This window comes from Ailuropoda melanoleuca, chromosome 19 (assembly GCF_002007445.2).
Source record: "Ailuropoda melanoleuca isolate Jingjing chromosome 19, ASM200744v2, whole genome shotgun sequence".
Lineage (NCBI taxonomy): Eukaryota > Metazoa > Chordata > Mammalia > Carnivora > Ursidae > Ailuropoda > Ailuropoda melanoleuca.
Window position 1 is genome coordinate 24,316,290 of NC_048236.1, and position 27,009 is coordinate 24,343,298.

Here is a 27,009-nt window from a genome sequence, read left to right on the forward strand (position 1 = left end):
TCAGTTGAGAAGCCTTATCTTACCAACCTTCTTGCCATGGACTACTGGAGAAAGACGTGTTGCTGCCTGCCCACCTGCCGTGGCCAGGGAAACCCCACGGCCTAAGCTGCACAAGCACTTAGGGAACCAACATTTGGGTTCATAAATCATCAAAGTAGTATTTTGAGTCTTTCGGGAGAACACAGGAGCTTGAATTCAATTTGAGAAAAGAGTTTGGGAATAAATACTATAAAGGAGTTGAAAACCGAATGAAAGTATTAACTGAGTAAAATTAAAAGGTCTGTGGAAGTTTCTTGGCCTGAATTCATCAGCATAACTCTGGCTTTTCCGTAGTCAGCTTTTGTTCATGTACCATCAATTAGTCATGATCCAAAACTGACATTTCCTGATAGTTAACACTTTCCTGCATCCAGAAACATTTTCATTTGCAAGTGTCCTGCTTTATGTGGGCCCAGTGTAAGACCTGAAGTATGTGAATTTACCATGATATATTCAGGTGGAAAGGAAAAGCAAAGCCCTAGACAAAAATTAGTTTCCTCATCAATAAAATGGGAATTTGCTTCATAAATTTATCATGCAGTTAAACATATGTATTTCTTCTTTAAACTAATTAGGAGGCATAAATGTTCAACTCTTTTGTAGATTTTAATGTTGTCATATATATTCTATTTTTTTAATTCCTTACAGTACTCATTTGTTATTTAATATTTGATGAGATATTACTGAATTTTTCCTTTTTTAATATGAAATATTTCATACATACAAAATCACATTATATAATATACATGTAAAGTATAAAGAAAAAGAATAAAACATACAATATGAACCCACCACTCAGCTTGAGAAATAAAACATTTTCAGTACTTTTGAGGCTGAAAGCTTGAAAAATTTCATATCTGCATGAAAAAAAATGTTTTCTCCCACTGAACAAAATAAACATGTATGAACAAGTATTATACTCAATAAGCTTAACATGTTTATTCTACTGGACAGATATATACATATACATATGTAAAGTTGTTAATTATGTTGTCCAGGTCTCCTCTGTCATTTATTTTTGGCCTGTTTGGCCTATCAATTACAGAGAGAGAGGTCAGTAAAACTATCCTACTATGAAGGTGGGTTTCTTTATCTTAGTAACTTTATCATTTTTTGGCTTTATATGTTATCATATGCAGTTAAGTGTAGAATTGTTATGTACAAAATGAACTGAATACTTTTTAAATAATAGCTTACCCTTTTTATCTTTAATAATGCTTTTTGCCATAAATATAACCCCAGTTTTGTTATTGTTGTCCTTAGTCTTTCACGGGGATATATTGTTTCATTCTTTTATTTCAAACATCCTTTATAGTTTAGGTGTATCTCTTCTAAACCTCACTTAGCTAAATTTAAAAAATCTGACATGTTGATTTTTGTCTTTTAATGATGCTGTAGTCCATTACACATACCGTGTGCCTCCCAATGTGTTGGATTTTTTCTACCATCGTGTGCCATAATTTCTAATTGTCCGGCTTCATCTGGGGTTATTCATTTGTTTCAATTCCTGTCTTCTGTGGATTGACTATTCCCTCCTTCCATGTTTTTCCCTCTACTGGTTTGGATATTACACGCTCTATTTCAATTACTTCTGGTGGATACCTAACTACAATGTTATTTGTTCACTTGTATGAAAGTTAAAAGTGAAGTTCTTGGTCCCAGAGCCCAGCACATGTCCCAAGGACAGTGGTCTGCTTCAGAGCTTCGCTCCTATTTCATTTTTCTCCTTTGAGGAGCTCCATACTTTTTCCCCAACTCAAACAGGAATTAAAAGTGATTCTTTTAGGGGCGCCTGGGTGGCACAGCAGTTAAGCGTCTGCCTTCAGCTCAGGGCATGATCCCGGCGTTACGGGATCGAGCCCCACATCAGGCTCCTCCGCTACGAGCCTGCTTCTTCCTCTCCCACTCCCACTGCTTGTGTTCCCTCTCTCACTGCTGTCTCTATCTCTGTCGAATAAATAAATAAAATCTTTAAAAAAAATTTTTAAAAAAGTGATTCTTTTATATATTTTATCCAGTATTTTTGGCATGTTGTGGCAGTAAGATTTTTCAGGATATATAGTCCTTGGTGTAAACTTGTTTGTTTTTTCTCTAAATGGACTAGGAAAAAACTATTTGTGTATGACTTTTCCAGTTAGCAAGTACATATTGGCTATTAATAAGGAAGTGTATGTCTTAACTCTCTTGCTAAACTGTGCATTTCTAATGCTATTTACTGTTTGGTAGAAGAAAGATGTCATGTACAAAATACTAATAGTATGTGGTTAAATATACTATGAGTGACCAAATAAAATGCTATGAGTCGTAGCGGAGTAAGTTTTCATCTCAGTGTTCAGTGCCCTGCACATATGTATTGTATAAAAAGCCCCTTTTGAATGGGACCTATAGGATGGACAAAAGTCCTTTATGTTTGAATTTTTAAAGAACAATGGATTTTCAAACAATTATACCTCAGTATAAAGCATATACTAAATCAGGAGCTGACAGACTGGTCCACAGGCCCAATCTGGCCTACTTTCTGTTTTGGTAATAAAGTTTTATCAGAACATAGCCACACTTATTATTCTTATTATTTACATATTATCTATACTACTTTCATGCTACAATAGAGTTGACTGCTGCAAAAGAGACTATATGGCCCACAAGATTTAACATATTTACAGTCTGGCCTTTTCCTGGAAAGTTTGCCAACTCCCATACTAAATCATATGCTGTATCACAAAGCTTATAGGGAAACTTTTTCCTTCGCCTAGCTCTCTCACTTATATTTACTTAGATATGTTTGATTTGCTGGTTCTCACAATAAATACTTACTCATGCGCTCTCTCTGTGCTTAGAGTTTATATCTGTTTCTTTGATTAGAGATATTTCCTTGCTCCCACTCCTTAATAATTATTTTCTTTAATAGAAGCCTTAAGATTTCCAGTGCTATTTTGTAAGGTTGCTTCTGAAATAATAGATATCCACAGTTGTTTTCTACCAACTTGAGCCCAGATTGGTGGTGCTTAAAGTATAAAAAATTTAATGTACCAAATAACTCCACTCTTTAAGTCAATCAGGTATTCTTGCATTCATTAAATGTCACTATGTCTTTCTATGAACTGAAATTAGCTAGCCTTTAAATTGGGAAGGGCTTCAGATTCTAAACTAATTTCCTAGTGCAAGTAGGAAAGTAATTATGGGAATTTCATAGAAGAAGTATCAGTTGGAAAAGCAGGAAAGGGATTTCAGGATTTTTAAAGTAATTGTTAAAATTCTGCTCAAGAGCTATTGACGTTAAGAGAAAAATATAATGAAATCCCAGTACTTCAAACACTACAGTCCTTATACCTAACTTACTTGATTCTGTTTCCAGGGAGTACCAGTTCCCACAGTTATCTCAGGTGTAGAGAATCAAGCTAACTGCCCGTATTAACAATAGCATGTGTGTACTCTGTGTCCTAGGGAATAGTCATATCCCACACGCTCGCTCAGGTGCACAGGTGATTTTCCAGGAGTCTCTCCTTTGTTGTAATGGCCAATGGCTGCTGGCTAGGCCTGGGACAACTCTCTCAGTTCTCATTTACGAAACTAAGGCATCCGTTCACTGGGGATTCACTGGGTGTCATAGCGTTCTGTACAGAGCAGCAAACATTTTCTATTTGTAGCAGTTTAAAATTGAGGGATTTGGGACTGATGGGAGGGGAGGAGACTCGAATCATATTAAGTGTGATCATTCTTATGGTAAATGGTTTGCCTCAACAACTTTGGTTGCATTCATTAAAGAGTGGTAGCAGCTCTCATACATATAACCTGAGAGAGATCAAGCAAAGTTGTGGTATGTAAAAATCTAAACATTTGTAAGGTGTGGTTTAGAACTTTTCATGTGACATGGAGAGACTAGTGAGCTCAATTATAATGTATAAGGTAACATTTTACATACTGTATGAAATCAGACACTTGATATTGTATATATAAATAGTCTCCAAGAATAGGGGTAAAGGAAGATACTCTGTGGAAGATACATTGCATAGCATTGTAGTTTAAAACAGTATTTTTCCAAGTATACACCATGCTCAAATAGTGGGCCATGGAGTCAAGTAACTGTGACAAACTCTTTTTTTTTAAGATTTTATTTATTTATTTTGAGAGAAAGACAGAGACAGAGATAGCGCAAGTGGGGAGGAGAGGGAGAGGCAGGCTCCCCACTGAGCAGGGAGCCTGATGAGGGGCTCCATCCCAGGCCCAGGATCATGACCTGAGCTGAAGGCAGACACTTAACTGATCGAACCACCGAGGCACCCCGACAAACTTTTTCTTTTAAACTGTAATCAGTATTAAACTTAAAATAGAATGAGATAGAATATACCAGAGTACATCATATATAGTTAGGCTAAATATTTTATATAACTTTTGCTTCAGTTGTATACATACTTGAGGGTGATTGTACAGTGTTGAGTTCCATAGTCCAAACACTTTGAAAGCTGCTTGTCTAACAGTAGCAGAGGCATGGAGTGGATACTTGAATCCCACTGTTGGGACTGGAACAGTGATTATATAAAGTCTATTTATACATGGTTCACTGCTGGTAAGCAAAATTGGGACTAATGGAGTACATGTGAATACATTTTTTACCACTGGCGGTAAGATTAGTGGGAAAAATTGTTTTGTGTGTTTTGATTTAGTTCAAATAGCCGTATTGCTGTTCTGTTAGGAAAAATTGTTTTTGTTTTTGTCTCCCGTCCTTTACTTAGTTTGCTACCATTTTCCCTTTTGCCCAGGAGATTGCATCAACAATTTGAAAGCTATAAAGAACAAGTGAGAAAAATAGGGGAAGAAGCGCGGCGTTACCAGGGAGAGCACAAAGATGACGCCCCGACTTGTGGAATCTGTCATAAAACAAAGTTTGCTGATGGGTGTGGCCATCTCTGCTCCTACTGCCGCACCAAGTTCTGCGCCCGCTGTGGAGGCCGTGTGTCCCTGCGATCCAACAACGTGAGTGTTCCCTGAGTGTGCGAGGCACTCTGATTGTGGGTAAAAAGCAGAAAACACATGCATGTTAGAAAGTAGACCTGGGCACAGATGTACCCATTAATGTGCCCTTTTCCCATTTTCTTTATTTTTCATAAGGTTCATAGTAGTGGAGTAGTGATGAAAATAATTCATAAAAAAGTACTTTGCATATGTATCTTAATAAATTTACGATTCCCATTCAAAACTAACAGATTATCTGTGGGAGTAAATTTATTTTCTGAACTATGTAGTAGATGGAGATTTAGTATCATGAATTATGAAATTCTTGCAAGTTGTTATGGCCGGTTCTTGTAAAAAGGAAAGTTTCTGCAACATTTGTTTCAGACTGAATGAAGGTAAAACATAAGGTAAACTGTGTGGCATTAAATTTAACCCAAGNCCAGGATCATGACCTGAGCTGAAGGCAGACACTTAACTGATCGAACCACCGAGGCACCCCGACAAACTTTTTCTTTTAAACTGTAATCAGTATTAAACTTAAAATAGAATGAGATAGAATATACCAGAGTACATCATATATAGTTAGGCTAAATATTTTATATAACTTTTGCTTCAGTTGTATACATACNCTTAAAAGAGCATCTGCCACATAAAAAGGTGCACAAGACCTATTCGTTAATTTTCCCTTCTTTGGTGTTCTTAAATGCACTATTTTGAGATGAGTTCTCACAGATGAGACCTGAGAATGATAGTCAAAATATTTAACAAACCATATGGCATAGGGGTACTGTCCAGTCTGAAAGGTGCGGATGGAAATGACTAATGTGCAAATCAGCAGAGTGGAAATGCTGACTCAGCACCTCTAGTGGCATGTTTTTAACTTTCCACCATAGGTTTGTGGAAAGCCAATAACAATACAGTTAACTATTGATATATTTAAAATACTTGGGTTAAACTCATGTTTAAAGGAAATTGAACTAAGAGGTACCTCTGCTTTGGAGTTGACATCCAAGCCTAATTTAGTCTATCCGTCTTTACGAAACCCATCCAATTTGAAAAAAATGTTCAGAAGAACAAAATAAAAGAAAGCACTGCTTTAATATTGGGCATAAGTCAAAAATACTGTATGACTATATTGTATTGATTTTTCTTATAATACTGTAAATGTTGAAATGTATCTTACAAATAAATGTTGCTTGTGGAATAATTTATGGCCACAATAGTTAACATCTTTTTTCCTTATTTTTATTTCTTACAAATATTTCCCATTCTTAGATTTTCCAAATTGTAACTATAAATATCTTAACAGTAATTTGATAAAATTATTCACATAATTTTATGCATTTTAATAAAATGTCTTCTTAGTAATGGGAAGACTAAATATAATGGTGAATTAGGATTTCTTTCTGAATAACATTTTAGATATAGATGTAATAATCCAGGTTCTAAAAATTTTGGAAATTATAGTACCCAATTTTTGTATTTACCATAGCGGGAACTGCATATGTGCATTCTCAATGGAAGCTTGAACAATGAGTATTTTGGGGAAGAGTATAAACATTTGCTTTGTAAAATACTTGTGTTTTAACACTTTAAAAATAATACATGATGTTTTCTTAAAATCTGTTTATTAACATATGCCTTATTTTTGTTTTTCTCTTCTTTTTCCTCTCTTTTTACTCTGCTTCCTTGGATGCTTTCCCAAAGGAGGACAAAGTGGTTAGAATCCATGCTTTCTTTTCTATCATTTGTTACTATACTGCTGTGAACTTTATTAAGTGAATGTTTCACCTAGTCTTGTTAGTCACTATAATTTCACAAAGAAATCCTATGCTAGGAAAAGGTCATTCCCAGTTCTCATGGAAAAATAAATAAATAAAATGAACATCTAGAGGCATTACAGAGTTTTATATTAATAGGCAAAGTCTGGGTAGTTTGAGTTCATGGGAACAGTGATATTTTAATAGAATTTAAATCATTATGAACTAATTTGTCCTCTCAGCTTTCTGAGTTTTGATGATGATTCCATCTGCAATAAGGAATAAACTCAATGGAAAAATAAACTCCAATAGGTTGTACCTTTGTCCTCACTCATAGCTGCATAGGCAGGTGATTTGAAATTTATTGTGGAAGGAATTGAATGTACTGATTTAGTGGCAAGAATGAATCAAATTAAGATCAAAAGCTCAAAAAAAAAGAGATTTTTCTATGGAACACAAGTGGCAGAGTTGTCCTATTGAACCACATTTTGCCCTTTTTTCCTCTCTCATGCGTAGAAATCACTCTCTAGGGTGGCGAAAGGTCACTTTTCACTCTTACCAGCTACAGAAACCGCAGAGGCTGAAATTAACGAAGATAGGATCCAAACGGAACCTTCAGTCAACCTGTCTTTTGTATACAAAATACATGGTTTCATTTGGTGTAAATTACGATTTCCCAAAAGCTCATTAATTTCCCAATATGAGACTGAGGCAATGAGTATTTTGGGTTCAATATATCAACTCAGCTGCCTTTGTTCAACTGTTTTAAAGTTTAAATGATGTACCGTAGTGCATACATAGCAAGCACGACATGAAACTGAACAGTAATCTTTTTAATCTTGGTGCTAATATATGTTTATCACTGTTTTCTATGAGAAAGAAATCAGGTTGAAAATTATAAAAGATAGTTTGTTTTCACTAAATGTGTTTGCCTGTACCATTGGTGGCATCTGAGATCATCTTAGGGGCTATTATTTAAATACATTAATGTACTGTATTAGAAAAAATATAGAACTAGAATATCACACCTTTGGTTTCATGAATATTACTTTGAGTGAGGCTGCATTTGAAATGTAGATAATTTTAAATTCCTTTTAAGAATAAACATTTAAGTAAATAATAATGCTGATGCTTTATAGACCTGGAAGTATAAGGCTTCAGGTACTCCTCTAGGGCTGGCCAGACTCATTGTCCCTTTGGCAGCACTTCTCATAATGGCAAGTTATTGGTGCTTATTATGATTACTGACTGTGTAATGGGAATTCAGGTGCATTTTGTGGTTCTCAGGCTAAAAATGGAGTGGAAAGACCTATCAAATACAATCACTTTCAGTTATTTTCTTTATTTTAATTAGAATGCTCATATCTACCACTTATTTTTAAGTACTTTGTCATAATTTCATTAAAACCCTTTTCAGCCTATTGAAGTTGTTCAAGGAATTGCCTTTCTAGTCCAAGGAAACTGAAACCAGATTTTGTTTTAGTTGTGCTAGAGAGAATATCTGAAGAGTAAGCAAAGTGCTTGATTGTTGGTGCTTTCCCTGTTCCTCTGAGCTCTTTTATTTTTGGTAAAGAAATTATCATTTATAGGTGTGTATGTGTTAGTGTGAGTGGGAAAAAAAAAGAGGAATAAGGGTGGATAAAACTTTTCTAAAAGCAATCTATATCTTGATCAATATAACGAATTCTGCTTAGTCTGTTAAATTGGTGAATAAATATGACTAAAATACTAATGTGTATGACATGAAGACCTAAGGATAGCTACCATATAAATATGTCTTTTATTAAGCCCAGCAAAGAAGTATTAGTGATCATATTTTTTGCAGGCTGGCAGTATTTTATTTTAAAACTTCACTCTTAGTCTAAAGAACCTCTCATAATAACTTGAAGGACTGTGTACTTGCTTATAAGGAAAATGGCTGTCATAATCACTTTGCAATTGATACATGGAATAGCTTATAATAGGAGAGTATTTTATATAAGTGCATACTCTCATAAGTAAGATTGTGGTTATTTATTTCACTGAAAGCCCTCTTCCATACCTAAATTTATAGGGCTAGTGCAAAATTCCCCACAGTCTGTTTAAATTGCTTTTGACATTGTTTTCTACTCTCTATTTGGTGCTAGAGTATGGAGTTTTGGTAGCTCCTTTGATAATATGAACACTTCGCTGTTGGTAAATCAGCTTCCTTGAATCCTCCAAATTAAATTCCTTTGGGATTTCCTATAAATTTTCATCAGTATTTCTTTTTTGCTTGGGTGAGTGGGATTGTTTCACAAATACAGCAACTAAAAATGGGCCTTCCACACTTCTGGTTAATCTTTATTTTCACCAAAAGTATCAGGTTTTATAAGTTAGGAGTGTTTTTTAGTAAATGTCAGCAATACCATGAAAAACAGAACCCTACTATATTCTCATTCTTTCCAAATATGAAAGCTGCACATGCCTACCTTTTAAACATCATGTGTAAAAAAAAATGCTTTTATCTATTCAGATACTAATTAATGATGTACTATGTGTTTACAGAGTCATGATTTTTTATTTTTTATTTTTTTTTATTTTTTTTTCAGAGTCATGATTTTTTTTTTAAAGATTTTATTTATTTATTTGACAGAGATAGAGACAGCCAGCGAGAGAGGGTACACAAGCAGGGGGAGTGGGAGAGGAAGAAGCAGGCTCATAGCAGAGGAGCCCGATGTGGGGCTCAATCCCTAACGCCAGGATCACGCCCTGAGCCGAAGGCAAGATGCTTAACTGCTGTGCCACCCAGGCGCCCCTAGAGTCATGATTTTTTAAACTGGCTCCTTACAGCTTTTCATTAACGTTTGTTTTTAGAAATAATGCTAAATGATGTGTTAATGAAGGAAGTACGTTTTTGTAGAAAAAAGCTCATAAAAGGTAGGTATTCGGTAGAATGGGGCAGCGGCAACAGAGTTTGGAACTGGCCTTATCATAAAGTGCTACCTGTGGGTTAATTGGTTCTTAATAGCATAAAGAACTTTGTCCTCAGACTCTGGGATCATGGCCTGAGCTGAAGGCAGACACTTAACTACTTACCTGAGCCACCCAGGTGCCCCATAAATAAAATCTTAAAAACAACAACAACAACAACAACTATCATCTTAGATAATTCAGAAAGTTGTTAAGTTTTTTATGCCAAATTTGTTTTAAGGATTTGTTACAATATTTTTCAAGGGTGTGGACTTTCTTTCTTTCTTTCTTTCTTTCTTTCTTTCTTTCTTTCTTTCTTTTAAGTGAGTGTGGAGCCCATCTTGGGGCTTAAACTCAAAATCCTGAGATCAAGACCTGAGTTGAGATCAAGAGTCAGACACTTACCAAATGAGAGACACCCCATGGGGCATGGAATCTTAATCTCTTCCACTTAACATTACTGTTCTGGTAATGTTTGCTAATATTCAATAATCGTTAGGAATCTTGTAATCCTGGTTTTCCTCCACCCCAAAATCATTATTTAATGCACTTATAAAACTTGTTTCAGGAAATTACAATTTCACAAACCAATGTTAAATACAGATGTATAGCAAGACAAAGGGAGCTCCACTGGAGTATAGAAAAAAGTAGTCCCTTGTAGTATAAAAGAAAAGGGCTGTGGTAGAAACAGCTTTCACAAAGCTAAAGACTAAACCATGGGCGAACTCCCTGGGTTTTGTGAACAGAAGTTGTCACATTTCTTGTTTATATACCTAAGAGTTCAGTTACTGAGTCATTTAATAGCTCTATGATTAACATTTTGAAAAACTGACAAACTGTTTTCCCTAACAGCTGCACAGCAATGTGTAAGGGCTCCAGTTTTTCCACACTCATCAATGCTTGTTATTCTGTTTTGTTTCAGTTTTTTTAAGCCATCATGTTTCACGTGAAGTGATATGCTATCTCATTGTGCTTTTTATGGAACTGTTTTTAAGTGAAAACTATTAAACTGGTTTGATAGCTCCAAAGATTCACTTTGATCATGTAGATTTAGTTTCTTACATAAAAATGCTTCCAAGTTAGCAATTTCTTGAGAAAGTTTTTTCTTAAAAGGCTAGCATATTCAAGGTATTAGAAGCTCAGTTTCTTTCTTCTCTAGGGATTCCTTATGTCCCTTATGTTAGAATTATATAAGTACTAATTAATCTGTATGAATCAGAACAGGAGCTCTGTTAAATTTAAGATACCTTAGAATCTAATATCTATCTGTCTCGACTAGCTATCCCTAGGGTACACACAACTGAGATTTTTTTTTTATTGCCAGTTGAAAGGACTATTTTTTAAATATTCAGAAAGTACTAGCAGTTTCAGCAGATTTACCACTCAGCCATAGGTCTAGAATATTAACACACAAACTGAAGCCCAGAAAGTAAAGGACTCTTCTTTTTTGTGTACAAGATATTTTCTTGAGTGAGGTGAGCTTTTAGTAGCATGTGAACAGATAGACATAAAGACTAAGTAACCACCACCCAACTTTCATTATATCCCTGATGTCTGCCATTCAACAGATTCATGAGCAGATAGATTCCCTATTATTCCTGCTAATAGTGAGGAGTATATTATTAGTCACAAAGCCTATTTTTGTCTGATATCAGTAAAGCCACTCTAGCTCTCTTATGGTTGCATTTTACATGGTATATCTTTTGACATCCTTTTAGTTTTATCTACTTTTATCTTTGAATCTAACATGTGTCTCAAATTAGTAGCATATACTTAGGTCTTGTTATTTATTTATTTATTTACTTACTTACTCATTTATTTTAAAGACAGCCTGACAATCCCTGCCTTGTGATTGGATTTTTAATTCATTCATATTTAATATTATTATCAATATGATTGTATTTTTCTCTTATTTTCCTTTTTTTGTATTTCATTGTTTGTTCCTCCGTTCCTCCTTTACTGCTTTCTTCTGATTTAAATGAGTATTTTCTAGTCATGTTTTAATTATTTTAGTGAATTTTTTTCAATACATTTTCTGAGTTATTTTCTTTGTGGCTCTAGGGTTTCCAAAATACATCCTAACTTATATGAATCTACTTTCACACTACCTTAATTACAGCAAGAGATATAAATATTAATTCTATATTGCTCTATTCCCCTTTCCCCTTTTTTTGTGCTATTATTTTAGTAAATTTATGTCTATATATGTTAAAATGCAATAATACATTTTTGTAATTATTACTTTATATAATTACATAATCTTATATATTTTAATGGATCTAAGAGAAGAAATAAGAGCGAGTATATATTTAAGGCTTTGTTATATAATATTCTTATTTACTATTTTTGATTTTCTTCATTTCTTCCTGTGGATTCAAGTTACCATATGGTGTCCTTTCTTACTTCAATGCAACATTGCTTTCACCCACTTCCTTTGTGCTGTTATTGCCAAGTATATTTGATTTCCATATGTTGCAGGTTTAACAATGTTAGTATATTAATATTGTTTTAGACTATTTTTAAAATCACTTAAGATAAAGAAGAAATACAAAATAATACTTTTATAATTACCTATAAAATTTTCTTTACCAGTTTTTTTGTTTTTTCACGTGAGTTCATATTATTGTGTAGTGTCAATTCCAGCTTTAAGAATTTCCTTTAGTATTTCTTTAAAGTGAATCTTCCGGCAATGAATTCTGTCAGCTTTTGTTTATCTAGGAATGCCTTTGTTTCACCTTCAGTTTTTGAAAGTTAGTTTTGCTGGACGTAAGATTCTTGGTTGACAGCTTCTTAAACTTCTTTCAGCACTTCAAATATATCATCCCACTGCCTTAGACCTCCATTGTTCTGATTGGAAGTCAGTTGTTTATCTTATTGTTTCTTGTACATGACCAGTTATTTTCTCTTGCTACTTTCAAGCATTTATCTTTCCGAGCTTTCAACATTTATTATCATGTGTATATGTCTGGCTATGGATCTCTTTGTGTTCCTCCTACTTTGATTCATTGAGTTGGTGGATGTAGTTTAACGTTTTCCATCAAATTTGGGAAGTTTTTTCAGCCCTCACTGTTTTGATTTTTTTTTTCTGTCTCTTTCTCTCCTCTGGATGGCCACTCCTATTATACATATTTTGGTGCATCTGATGGTAGCCCACATCTCTCTGAGGTTCTGAACATTTTTTTTCATTTTTTTTCTTTTTTGTTTCTCTCTTTTGATCAGATTGCATAATCACTATTGAGCTATCTTTAAGTTCACTGATTTTTTATTCTGCTGGCTTAAATCTAATGTTGAGCTCTTGTAGTGAATTTTTTTTACCCTGGTTATTGTACTTTTCAACTCCAGAATCACTTTAGTTTGTAATAATTTATATGTCTTAATATATCTTCTCTATTTGATGAGACATTGTTAGAACTCCCTTGATTCTTTGAACGTATTGATAATAGCTCATTTATTGTCTTTGATATTTCCAACATCTGGGCCCTCTCAAAGGAGGGTTCTGTTGCCTGCTTTTTTTTTGTTGTTTGTTTGTTTGTTTTTGTTTTCTTTTGTTAATTGTCACACATTACTGTTTCTTTGCATGTCTCATAATTTATAGTTGATTACTGGTCATTTCAGATAACACATTGTAGCAAATCTGTGTGTGATCCCTGTCTTCACTCCTGGGGCTTTTTGCTTGTCTTTTGCTTCATTATTTGTTTAATGAGTTGGCAATACTATTTCAGTGAGACCTGTTTCCCCTAAAATGTGCAACCTCTGATATTAGTACACATGGGCACAGCTTTGGAAATGTACACATCACTCTGACTTCCTCCCCATCAGGGTCGATGGTGTTTTTAACCAGCTGTCATTTTCCTCTCTCTTGTCCTGATCACCTTGTTTAGCTTTTAGCTATTCTGCCTGTTTTGGATCCAGTCTTTAAAGCCTGCTCCAATTCCAGGCTCTTCCTATCTGTTTCCCTAGTTCTTTCTATTAAACTTCTAGTTTGTGTATTGTTTCAGTTGCTGCTCTCATAGAACCATCACCGTCCTCCTTGTGGCTCAGTACCATTGTTTTTACAGTGCTGCTATGCTTGAACTTTTCCAGTGTCTGTTCCAAATAAAATCAGTTCCCTCAGGGAAAGCTACAGAGCTCTTCTCCTATGATCTTACCCTTCCCCTTGTCAGAACCTCTTTACTACTTCTCTAGAGATTGAGATAGGGACAGAAGCCTGCTTCTCTCAGATAGATACTCCTACTCTATGAGTGTGGCACTGGATGAAATCAGCAACCTCTGTTCTTTCTTTTCCTGGAATAGAACCTCTGCCCTCTGAGCAAGCTAAGACATAGGTGATTGAGGTCCAGTAATCTTGGCCTGCTACACCTGTGTAGAGCTTCAGTCCTACAGTTGGGAAAAGTGTAAAGGAAGGGAACCCCTGACCACTCAATTACACTTGCCTGGAATAGAACTTCTGCAACATAGAGCCAGAATGGGGAATGAGAAATGCTGGTGGCCATCCCCTCTGGGGTAGATACTATAGCCCTTGACTGGGAACTTGGAGTGCTGGGAGGGAAAGCCTATGTTCTTGGCTACATCCACCCAGAATAGAATTCAGTCTTGCTAAGATGGTTGGTGAGAAGGAAGGAAGTGGGTTGTAATGCAAATGCCACAGACTCTCACTGTTCTTATGGAGATTTAGTATAGTTCCTAGAATAAAGATTTCTCCAATTTCTATATGCCTTTTGGACAACTTCCAGGGATTTCAAATAGCTGTTTTTTAAAAGTAATTTTCACCAGTTATGGTTGTTTTTCCAGAGAGGGAGCATGCAGAGCTCCTCATATCACTACTCTAGAGGATTCTTGATAGTTTTGTGTTAACACTTATACATTCACCAATTCATTTATTCATTTTTCCCATGCATTTATCCATTCATAGATCTTTGCCCATGAGCAGTCTTATATATAATTTTTTTCAAAATCAACTCTCAGTCACTTCAAAAATGCAATTTTATAGTGATAGATGCCACGATGTACACTTTCTGTCTAATTTAATATAAATTTACTTCTTTGAGCTTATTATTTACATATTCAAATTAATTGTGTGTGTGTCAATGCATAATAATTTTTATTTAATGTTATATTAAATAAAATAGAATTCCCAAAAACTTCCTCCTTCCTCTTTGTGTATAGGATGACAGCCATCTAGAAATTCTATCTAGATCCCTACTCAAACCTTTAGTGCCAAAAGTATCATGTGCCCATTTGCTTACAAGCCACAGGATCATGACCATTATTCATATTTTATTTATTAGAAGTGTTTTGGAGATATCTTTAAAACTATAAAATGTATTTTAAAGTTATTAGAGTTGTTTTGCAGATACTTAAAAAAAATTAATATGTTCTAAATCTGGTAGCCATAACTTGAAGTTAGGTACCTAGACCTTAAGAAATCCTTATTTTCATATATTCTCTTACTATGGAATTTAATAAATGTATTGACTGAGTAATTTATTTTGTTGTTGTATAATATGTATATGCAGTAGATTCTTTTCATACACATAAACTTCAACAGCAAATATTTTTTCAAAATTCCATTTGAATTGTTTTAAAATGATAGAAAACTTTGTGTGTTTACTTTATAAACATCTATGTTGTAAAATATTTAATTTTCATAAAAATCAATCAAATGTTTTTATTGACCAATAAAGTGCTGTTGCAGCAAATTATATGGGTAAAAGTAGAAGATTCACCTTCTGTGGGGAAAATATTACACCTTTGTTCTCTTCAATTACTTCTGGGAATTCGAAAGTGTCTGTGTCTTTAAACTACATAAAAACACAGAAGACCAACAGTGCCAGTCTTTAAACAGAGTGTACAATTATGTTTTCTGCTATAAGCTAAAGCAGATAGAACAACCACAGGGGATAGGTACACTTGATAGACAGTATTGCAGGTTTTTAGGAAGGACAGTAAGTCAAGCCTCAGGTTGGTAGTTGGAATAGATAATCATACAGGTTTCTTGTTTTGCTCAAAGTAGTTAATGTTTTCCTTGTTTGTTGTTGTTATTCCTCACTTTTACACGTGGTTAAAAAACTATTACTCATTGTAATTATTTTGTTTCTGTGTCATACGAATATCTCTTCTCAAATCTATATATTTTGGTTCTTGAAAATTGCAGTTGCTAGATATGCCTAAATTCTTATTAGATATTAGAGGACCATTTGTTAGGGGGCTTGTAGAGGATATTCATCCATCAAATGCAGTTTGGATTAATTTACAAGTTAAAATGCTATTAATTTCCCTTTGTATATCTTGGGTTGTTTTTTTTTAAATACTTTCATACTTTTTAAATACTTTTCATTTTAATACTTTTTGTTTAGTTTCTTTCAGTACCAAAATAATCGTGGTCAACTTTTCCNTTGGTCAACTTTTCCAATTGATGAAAAGTAGTTTACCAAATGCCAAGAGCAACTCAAATGTCATTCCCCATGTGAAGCCCTCCCTGAGTGTCTCAGGCAGAGTTAGAGTTAGGTCTGTCTTTTTTCTTTTTTTTTTTTTTAATTTTATTTATTTATTTGACAGAGAGAGAGACAACCAGCAAGAGGGGGAACACAAGCAGGGGGAGTGGGAGAGGAAGAAGCAGGCTCCCAGCGGAGGAGCCTGATGTGGGGCTCGATCCCAGGACTCCAGGATCATGCCCTGAGCCGAAGGCAGACACTTAATGACCGAGCCACCCAGGCACCCCTAGAGTTAGGTCTTTCTATACCTTTAACACACCTTTATTAAAACATATTCTAGTGATTAGTGACTTTCTTCTAGGTGTAGAAAGAATAAATACCACCTTGAAAACTCAATGATGAGCACACTAGTTGACACACAATAGGTACCCAATTAATGTTTGTTGGAAAAATGTGAATCAAATGAGATTAACAAATAGGTTCTCTTCAGCTCTGACATTTTATATGTCTTTGAAATGTTAGCTGTGGAAAATCCTTTCTAGAAACTAACTAATGTTTATTAGGCATATGTTTCTTAAACACTAGATAGCAAGGCCTAATTCCTGTGCAGTTTATATCAGAGATTCCACAACACCCTTAGCATTTGTTGGTGTCAGCTCAGTTCAGTTGTTTTTAAATCATCCTTCTTAGACCATACATCACCACTGAACTATTTCAGGAAACAGTATCAATACAATCACTTAACTTTTTATTTCTATTTACGAGGATAATATGTTCTTTTCTTATTTTTCTTTGAGTTCTCTCTTTTCTTTTCTTTTTTCTTTTTTTTATTTTTTAATGTTTTTTTATTATATTATGTTAGTCACCATACAGTACATCCCCGGTTTCCGATGTAAAGTTCGATGATTCATTAGTTGCGTATAACACCCAGTGCACCATGCAATACGCGCCCTCCTTACCACCCATCACCAGCCTATCCCATTCCCCCACCCCCCTCCCCTCTGAAGCCCTCAGTTTGTTTCTCAGAGTCCATAGTCTCTCTTTTCTTAGAGATTAAAGAATTAAAGACTACTCTGCTTTTATTCTAGGTTGACTACAAGTAAATGCCTCTCATCTTACCCTATGTCTGACTCTCTGTTTTCCCCATCTCTGCTTTATTTTCAGTTTGGTCAATAGTAAAAGTTGGGATATTAATATGAATTACAGGACATAGCATAAAAAATATAATAGGATTTGTATAAAATAAGTTTAAAAGGCATATACAGGCATACCTCATTTTATTGTACTTGCTTTACTGCACTTCACAGATACAGCATTTTTTTACAAATTGAAGTTTTGTAGCAACTCTGTGTCAAACAAGTCTACCAGCACCATTTTTTCAACAGCATTTACTCGCTCAGTGTCTCTAGTTCGCATTTTGGTAATCCTGGCAATATTTCAAACTTTTTCACTATTATCATATTTGTTATGGTGATCTATGATCAGTGATTACAACTCACTGAAAGCNGCTTTACTGCACTTCACAGATACAGCATTTTTTTACAAATTGAAGTTTTGTAGCAACTCTGTGTGAAACAAGTCTACCAGCACCATTTTTTCAACAGCATTTACTCGCTCAGTGTCTCTAGTTCGCATTTTGGTAATCCTGGCAATATTTCAAACTTTTTCACTATTATCATATTTGTTATGGTGATCTATGATCAGTGATTACAACTCACTGAAAGCTCAGGTGATGGTTTGCACTTTTTAGCAATAAAGTGTTTGTAATTAAGGTATTAAGAAATATGAATTGGGACTTTTTTCCAAGTAAATTTTCTTTAATTTTTTAAAAGATTTTACTTATTGAGAGAGAGCGAGAGCATGAGCAAAAGGAGCAGAGGGAGAGGGACAAACAGACTCTCTGCTGAGCACAGAGCCCAATGTAGGGCTAGATCCCAGCATCCTGAGATTATGACCTGAGCCAAGTCAGGCGCTCAACTGACTGAGCCACCCAGGTAGCCCAACTAATTTTTGTAATATTATATAATAAGGCTGTTTCTTAGAGAAACACTTGCTTTGATTCCTCAGAAAAGTTCCACTATTATCAAATGAAATGTTCATTCATTGGTTCATCTTTGAAATTTAATATTGATCCCTTTTATAAATTTTAGTTTTAGACGAAGAAAAAAGCTTTCATTTTCTGTGAGTTCAATCTGTCTTCTGAAAGGTAAGCATGATGCTATGGGAAGGAAGCCACACAGCAGGGAATTCAAGGTAGGGTTTCTTGGTTCTTCTCGCTTGCTTTCTGCCACTCTAACTGTAGCACCCCTCTTCCCCTTTCCTTTGGCAATATCCTTAGTATCGTTCAGGGATGAGATTTCTTTTCCTCCAAGTATTCTGTTGATTATACATGTCTCAAGCCACTGCAGATGCCTCTGAGCTCCCAAGTGTCTGTAACAGGTCAGAATTCTAATTGTCCTAGAAAATTGGGAGGCCAGGGGAGCCTCAGCCGATGTTAATTAACTGCTCAAACTTAACATGTACAAAATCCAACTCCTGGTTTTACCTTCCAAACTAGCTTGTTCTGTTGTCTTCTTCACCACAGTAAAACGCAACTTTGTTATTCATGTAGTTCAAACCAAAAACCTTGAATCCTCCTGACGTCTCTCTTTTTTTCTTTTCATATCTTATATCCAATCCATATGGAAATCTTGTTGCCTCTGTCTTCAAAATATCTCCAGAATGCAACCTCTACTCATCACCTCCATTTTTGCTGACCTGGTATAAGACCATTTGTCTTAATTATTGTATTGGTTTCCAAAATGGCCTCTCTTTTCTGCCCCCCAAAACTCCACTCCCTAAGCCTAAGTTCAGCTAGAATGATTATTTTAAAATGTGAAACAGATCATGTCCCATCTCTGCATAAAACCTTACAAGGACTTCTCATCTCATTCAAAGTAAAAGCGAAAACCTTTGCAATGATACCCAAACTCTGTGTGATCTGTACCCCACGTACACACTCATCATCTCCCATTACTCTCCCACCTGCCCAGTGTCTTCTGCTTGTACCTTCTTCCTGTCCCTAGTTCATACTAAACAAAAACATGCCTAGAGTTGCTAGCATAGCTGTTTCTTCTCCTGAAACACTCTTCTCATTCCTCACTCCTAAACTCCTTTGATCTTTGCTCAAACATTGCCTTCTCAAAGAGAACCTCTCTAATCACCCCATTAAAAATTGTAGGCTCTTCCCCTACCACAGAATATCCTTTCCCATTTGTCATCTTTAATTTTTCTCCATAGTATTTTCCCTGAAAAAACAAAATAGATACATACACACGTACATATCTATCTATTTGTTCATTTTGAGCTCTGTGAAGAGGGGGTTTGTTTTATTCTCTGCAGTATTCCCAGTGCCAACAATGATGACTGGCACAGATAGGCACTCAGAAAATATGAAAATATTTATGTAGATATAGATATCTATCTTTCTATCTATTGGTTCTGTTTCTCTAGAGAACCCTAATATAATTATATATATATCATATAGGTATAGCTAGATATATAACATATATCTATCAACCTATATGATTCTAGGTGATTATATATAATGTAATATATAATGTAATCTGTAGTATGTCTTTTAACAGAATCTCATGAAATGTTACTACATCAACATCAAAAGAACAATTGAAGGAATTGTTCTCTGATGCATCTTGAAGTTATTTTGAAAAGAAAAACGTTTGGATTATGTAGACTCGTTGTTGAACTGAAAAACCTTTTCTTTTTTTTTTAAGATTTATTTATTTTAGAGAGAGAGAGAGCAAGGATGAGCAGGGGCAGGGACAGAGGGAGAGGATAAAGGAGAGGGAGAGAATCTCAAGCACACTCCACCCTGAGTGCAGAGCCTTATGTGGGACTCGATTCCACAGCCCTGAGTTCATGACCTAAGCCCAAATCAGGGTCGGATGTTTAACCAACTAAGCCATCCAGGCACCCTGAAAACTTTTCCACTGGTGAAGTAAGGTATTGTGATAGAGAAAATGAGGGAATTAGAATTTGACTTGGCACATTTTAGTCAGTGCAAATGAACAACAAAAAAACCCACATAATTTTATAATTTATTTTTAATTAGTTTAACACTTTTTAAATGTTCTGCAAAAATTTCCAAATTGCATTATTTCATGGACTTGTATCCTCACTGATAGTTATGCTAGTTATTACAGGCAAAATCTTTGTAGGTAGAGATTAAAAGTTGTGGCCAGAAAAGTTCAGTGATTTTCTATACATCAAAATGTTGACAAGATGTGGTTGAAAATCCAGAGTACCTGCCTCAGAGCTTGTGGCATTTAAAAATAAGCATGTGATTAATCTCTTCCAAGATAAATGCTCATGTTATAAAAATAGTCTCAAGTATTTACAACAAATTTTAAAGGGAATATTAAATCTCATATTTTATTTGTGGACATGTTTTAATTCCTGTGCTTTGCTCTAATTACTTGGATGACATGGACCATATTTTAATTTTCTTGGTGTTTTCCAGAGCAATCACCACAATGCTGCAAATAGCACTCTATGAACTTTGTTTTTGTTTGTTTTTTTAGCATTCTGTGAACTTTGAGTGAATGAATGAATGGCACTTCTCTGTTACCTTTTCTTTCTCAATCAAGTGTTTTTGAAATTCTAAAGTTTGAAACTCTAAAATATAATTTTGCATTTTAACATATCTTTTCCTAAAACAAAATAATTAGAACTGTACTTAGCTATTGTATGGAGCTGTCTTATCAAAACAATGACTTCTGGCTTTGCCTTCTTCACTCTGTTTAGATTAATGGTATGAGAAGGTATTTAATCCCCTTCTTTCTTACACAAGGCGCTGGATATACTTGAGAAGAATCAAAGGAGGCTTCCCACAAGCGTTTTCCATTTAACCAAGTGCAAGTCTGAACCTACCTCAGTAGTGAATGGTGCATATATGAAGGATGGGATCAGACAGATTAAGTGTTTTGTTACATTTACGTAAGATTTGCAAGCAACCTGTTTTCCATTTCATGAATGCCTCTTCATCATACACTTCTTGGTTGGTTCTTTATTATTAAGTGGAATGGATTGATTTACTTCAGTTTATATCTTTGGTAGGCATATGAATTTGGCTGAAAGTCAAATACATATAGGCCCTGAGATTTCTGTCATATATAAAATAGATAACATGTTCTAGACAAAGTATGGTATTATTGGAAACTGATTTCATGGGTTCTTTTAATTCACTCTTTTATTAGAAGGTTTATTTTTGGAAATATGTGACCCAAATACATAATGCATTGTATTTTTCCCATCTTTTATAAGCCAGTTAAAATATACAACAGCAAGTTGGATTTCCAAAGTGATTGTATTTGTTACAAACATTTGGTCTTATCTTTATTTAGCCTTGTCAGTGCTCTATAGGAAAGTGTCTTTCCTCACTTATATTTTTGATTATGTATTAGAAAATTAAAAAGTAGAATATTATAGACTAATATATAGTATTCTTCCATAAGTTACTGCAGCTTTTGTGATTTTTTAATGCTTTTTGCAGGTGTTACCGCTTTAATTTTATTTTAGAAGGCTAAAACTGTGAGGTTCATTCTTCCACTTATTATAGCAAATATCTAATCTCCTACTCCTAATTCAACTGTGGGGTTAATGTCATTTAATTTATAGTATACAATGCAAATAACTTCCTACTACTGCAGCTGGAAGATTATTCATATCCTTAGTTGCTTATATTAAGATGCTTTCTTTTGCACCTAATTTTTTGTTTGCACTCACAGAAAGCCTTAAAAATAGTATCCTTGAAATATTTAATTCCAAATTGTGAATCAGATACAAATGTCATATTTAAACATATTTTAGAACTAGAGAATATGACTAGCAGGAGTAATCCTTAATGACAAAATGTAAATATCTAATTGCTATATATTTTCGCTTAGGGGTTGTATTAATCCTTTCGTATTCCTACTTAATATAATTTCTGTGGCATTGCTGAGATGACCACTGAGGCAGTCTGAACTAGAGCAGGCCCTCAAACAATGGTCATGAGCACACCTGCTCTGAGCTCCAGTTCTTTGCTGGTTTGTCACTGACGTGCCTCCCAGCCCTACAAGATGGGCCTAATCACCACTTACAGATGAGAAACAGGGGCCCAGAGAGGGGGACTGAAGCCAGGGTTTGTGCCACTCTCCCTGTCCCTGCCATTGTCCTGCCCACTGCTTCTTGGCTCTGTGCCTTCCTGGATCACTTATGTCACCAAGCACTGGCTCTGGGCACCCCTGAAGTGCACTCTGCGGGCTAATTCCCTCAGTCTTCCCAGCACCCTCTGGGAGGGGCCATCAGGATCTACAGATAGTGTATCACCCAGCACTGACCACCAGGGGCCGTCTCTGCTGCTTCATTTGGGCATCTGTGCGCCTAACCGTGAGCTTCAGTGACGTACCTGCTGCGTCTGGTTCAGACGGTCTCAGTGGTCATCTCAGCAGTGTCATAAGAAATTATGTTAAGTAGGTATACAAAAAGATTTATATAATCCCTAAGCAAAAATATGTAGGTAATTATTCAACTTTCAGAATTTCTCTACTCTTTTTCTGTAAAGGGCTAGATAGCATTATTTTCTTTTATTTGTTTATTTTTTAAATTCTTTATTTAAATTTAATTTAGTTAACATGTACTGTATTATTAGTTTCAGGGGTAGAGTTCAGTGATTCATCAGTTGCATATTATATGTACTGCTCATTACATTAAGTGGCCTCCTTAATGCCCATCACCTGATTACCCTATCCCCACCCACCTCCCTTCCAGCAACCCCAGTTTGTTTCCTAGAGCTAAGAGTCTCTTATGGTTTGCTTCCCTCTCTGATTTCGTCTTGTTTTATTTTTCCTTCCCTTACCCTATGTTCATCTGTTTTGTTTCTTAAATTGCATATATGAGTGGGATCATATAGTATTTGTCTTTCTCTGACTGACTTATTTCGTCTAGCATAATACCCTCTAGTTCCATCCGTAANCAGTTTGTTTCCTAGAGCTAAGAGTCTCTTATGGTTTGCTTCCCTCTCTGATTTCATCTTGTTTTATTTTTCCTTCCCTTCCCCTATGTTCATCTGTTTTGTTTCTTAAATTGCATATATGAGTGGGATCATATAGTATTTGTCTTTCTCTGACTGACTTATTTCATCTAGCATAATACCCTCTAGTTCCATCCGTAACATTGCAAATGGCAAGATTGCATTCTTTTTGATGACTGAGTAATTTTCCATTATATATTTATGTGTGTGTATGTATATATATATACATATATATTTATATATACACACATATAAATACACAAATATATAATATTTATATTATATATANTTCCATACTTGGGCTATCATGGACATTACTGCTATAAACATTGGGGTGTATGTGCCCCTTCGGATCACTATGTTCATATCTTTTGGATGAATACCTCGTAGTGCAATTGCTGGGTCTTAGGGTAGTTCTATTTTTAACTTTTTGAGGAACGTCCATACTGTTTTCTAGAGTGGCTGCAACAGTTTGCATTCCCACCAACAGTGTAAGAGGGTTCCCCTTTCTCCGCATCCTCACCAACATCTGTTGTTTCCTGANGACTGACTTATTTCGTCTAGCATAATACCCTCTAGTTCCATCCGTAACATTGCAAATGGCAAGATTGCATTCTTTTTGATGACTGATTAATTTTCCATTATATATTTATGTGTGTGTGTGTGCATATATATATGCACACACACACACACACCCCACATCTATTTTATCCATTCATCTTATGATAGACATCTGATCTGGGCTCTTTCCATACTTGGGCTATCATGGACATTACTGCTATAAACATTGGGGTGTATGTGCCCCTTCGGATCACTATGTTCATATCTTTTGGATGAATACCTCGTAGTGCAATTGCTGGGTCTTAGGGTAGTTCTATTTTTAACTTTTTGAGGAACGTCCATACTGTTTTCTAGAGTTGCTGCAACAGTTTGCATTCCCACCAACAGTGTAAGAGGGTTCCCCTTTCTCCGCATCCTCACCAACATCTGAGTTGTTAATTTTTGCCATCCTGACCCATGTGAGGTGGCATCTCATTGTGGTTTTGATTTGTATTTCCCTGATGCCCAGTGATGTGGAACATTTTTTTCATGTGTCTGCCATTTGTATGTCTTCTTTGGAGAAATGTCTGTTCATGTCTATGCCCATTTCTTGATTCGATTATTTGTTTNTGCCATCCTGACCCATGTGAGGTGGCATCTCATTGTGGTTTTGATTTGCATTTCCCTGATGCCCAGTGATGTGGAGCATTTTTTTCATGTGTCTGTTGGCCATTTGTATGTCTTCTTTGGAGAAATGTCTGTTCATGTCTATGCCCATTTCTTGATTCGATTATTTGTTTTTTGGGTGTTGAGTTTGATAAGTTCTTTATGGATTTTGGATACTAGTCCTTTATCTGATAAGACATTTGCAAATATTTTCTCCCATTCCATAGGTTGCCTTTTAGTTTTGTAGACTGTTCCGTTTGGATAACAAATATTTTAGCCTTTGTGGGCCTTAAGGTCTCTTATTATTTTTATTGTTACTACTATTATTATTTTAATGATCGTCACCATTATTCTTAGGTCCTGGGCTATTCAGAAAGAGTCGGTAGGCAGGACTTGGCCCATACGCTGTAGGCTGCTAACCCCTGATTGGAACAAAAGGAGCAATTTGTCTCATTGCATTAATAATTTTATCCACTCTATCTCTTACTAAAAGTGTGTGTGTGAAAGAAAGAGAATGCATTTTTCACTGTTTCATGAACATTAAATAAGATGCTAATATGTCAAAGATTTAGCAAACTATCTGGCATACAATAAACATTAATAAACTATGTATTATACATTTGTGTAACAATATGTAACACTGATTTATAATATATTATTAAGTAGTTTTCTAATTTATAATGAATTATATAAACTAGCAAAAGAACTTATATATATGTGTGTGTGTACCTATATGTATCTGTGATTGTTTTTATTAAATCATGGATTCTTGGCTATGCCGTCCAACTGGAGTCCCTTTTCCTAATAATGGAAATTATCATAAGAAGCTTGATTTGTAAATTTGAAAACTAAATGTATGATAAGCGTTTGATAAATGATAACTCTCAATATCTAATTATCAACATATATAAACTTTTTATTGTGATAGGAAGTAAGGTATCTATATTTTATCATAAAATGAAANCCAAAAGAACTTATATATATATGTGTGTGTACCTGTATGTATCTGTGATTGTTTTTATTAAATCATGGATTCTTGGCTATGCCGTCCAACTGGAGTCCCTTTTCCTAATAATGGAAATTATCATAAGAAGCTTGATTTGTAAATGTGAAAACTAAATGTATGATAAGCGTTTGATAAATGATAACNAATAATGGAAATTATCATAAGAAGCTTGATTTGTAAATTTGAAAACTAAATGTATGATAAGCGTTTGATAAATGATAACTCTCAATATCTAATTATCAACATATATAAACTTTTTATTGTGATAGGAAGTAAGGTATCTATATTTTATCATAAAATGAAACATAAACCTATTTCCTTGATAATATACTCATTATTATGCATATCCCTGGTTTTTGCTCTTAAATTATTAATATTTCATAAAAAGTTGATAAATTGTGACAATCATCACAAGTTTTAAAAGATGAAAAGTTCTCTGGTGCCTTTAGAAAGAATCATCTTTCAATAGTTAACAGAGCATGATAAAGCTATAAATGCTGCATTTACATCTTCCTTTTCCCTTTTAAATGTGAGAGAGTTGCTTTTCAGTAGTGGAAAAATATTAAAAGTGCATATAAATACTTATATTTCCTTACTTTTTGGGCTACCAAGTTTCATTTATATACAACATGTTACTGAAATCACCATTCTGATTATTTGTTAAAAATATGATTCTGGATTGCTTTTCCAGCTTGCATAATTTTGAGAATGAATATCCAAAATTCCTTTTCAAAGCTTCTCTGTACTCATGTCTTCTTACTTTCTCTCCTACCACAGAGGCAACACCCATCCCAATGCATAATGCCCTATTACCAGAAATAATTTCTCCATGTATTTTGGTGCTTATTGATGTTAATACTCGATATTTGCCTTCTTGTTAGCATCAACAAAAGTCCAGTTATTTTTAATTTATGAGTTTCAATATCCCCTTCCTGCTGTGATCTGCGTTCTTTCATGCTGTAGGCTAATGTGGGTAGCTGCTGTGCAGATTTTCTTTCTTCTTAATTTGTACATTGTGTCATATGCTGAACTGTGTTCTGTTTTCCAAATTTACTGTGTAGTGAGTATATAAAGTCACTTGGATCATCTTAATTTACTTCTATTAACTTAATTCTGCTTGTGAGATTTCATCCCATGAGACCAATGGGAAATTCACTTTCAGTAATCACTGAAGTTTAATTCTCCTAACACTGTACCTCCCCGCCCCCAGAGGTGGGACTTCCGTATGCACTACCAAAGCATTGTAAAAGCTCCTCCAGTCTCCAAGTCCACATCAGCAACCACAGAGACCCTTGGAAAGTTCTGTCCCATTCTTGGAGCTTGGCAATCTTGATGAAGCAGAGGCTGTGTGCCTCTGGTCCAGTTTTTGGGGAAATAAAAAGTTTTTTCGGGGGGCCTGGGTGGCACAACCAGTTAAGCATCTGACTCTTGGTTTCGGCTTAGGTTGTGATCTCAGGGTCCTGAGATTGAGCCCGGTGTTGGGTTCTGTGCTCTGCTTGGAGTCTGCTTGGGTTTCTCTCTCCCTCTCCCTCTACCCTCAACTCCGGTCCAACTTGTATGTGCTCTCTCTCTCACTCTCTTTCTCTAAACTAAATAAATCAATCTTTT

General features: G+C 35.1%; 1 protein-coding gene across 48 annotated transcripts in view; it reads left to right on the forward strand.

Annotated features, from left to right (window-relative positions):
• Positions 1–27,009, forward strand: part of RIMS1 (regulating synaptic membrane exocytosis 1) — a 721,356-nt gene that overhangs the window by 448,093 nt on the left and 246,254 nt on the right. For 46 of the 48 annotated variants that reach the window (XM_034647841.1, XM_034647842.1, XM_034647848.1 and 43 more), the window contains 2 exons: positions 4,800–5,013; positions 6,700–6,711. In XM_034647841.1, the coding sequence (XP_034503732.1) occupies positions 4,800–5,013; positions 6,700–6,711 (226 nt within the window). The remainder of the gene's footprint in view (positions 1–4,799; positions 5,014–6,699; positions 6,712–27,009) is intronic. The other 2 variants (XM_034647839.1, XM_019796825.2) reach the window with 2 other exon arrangements.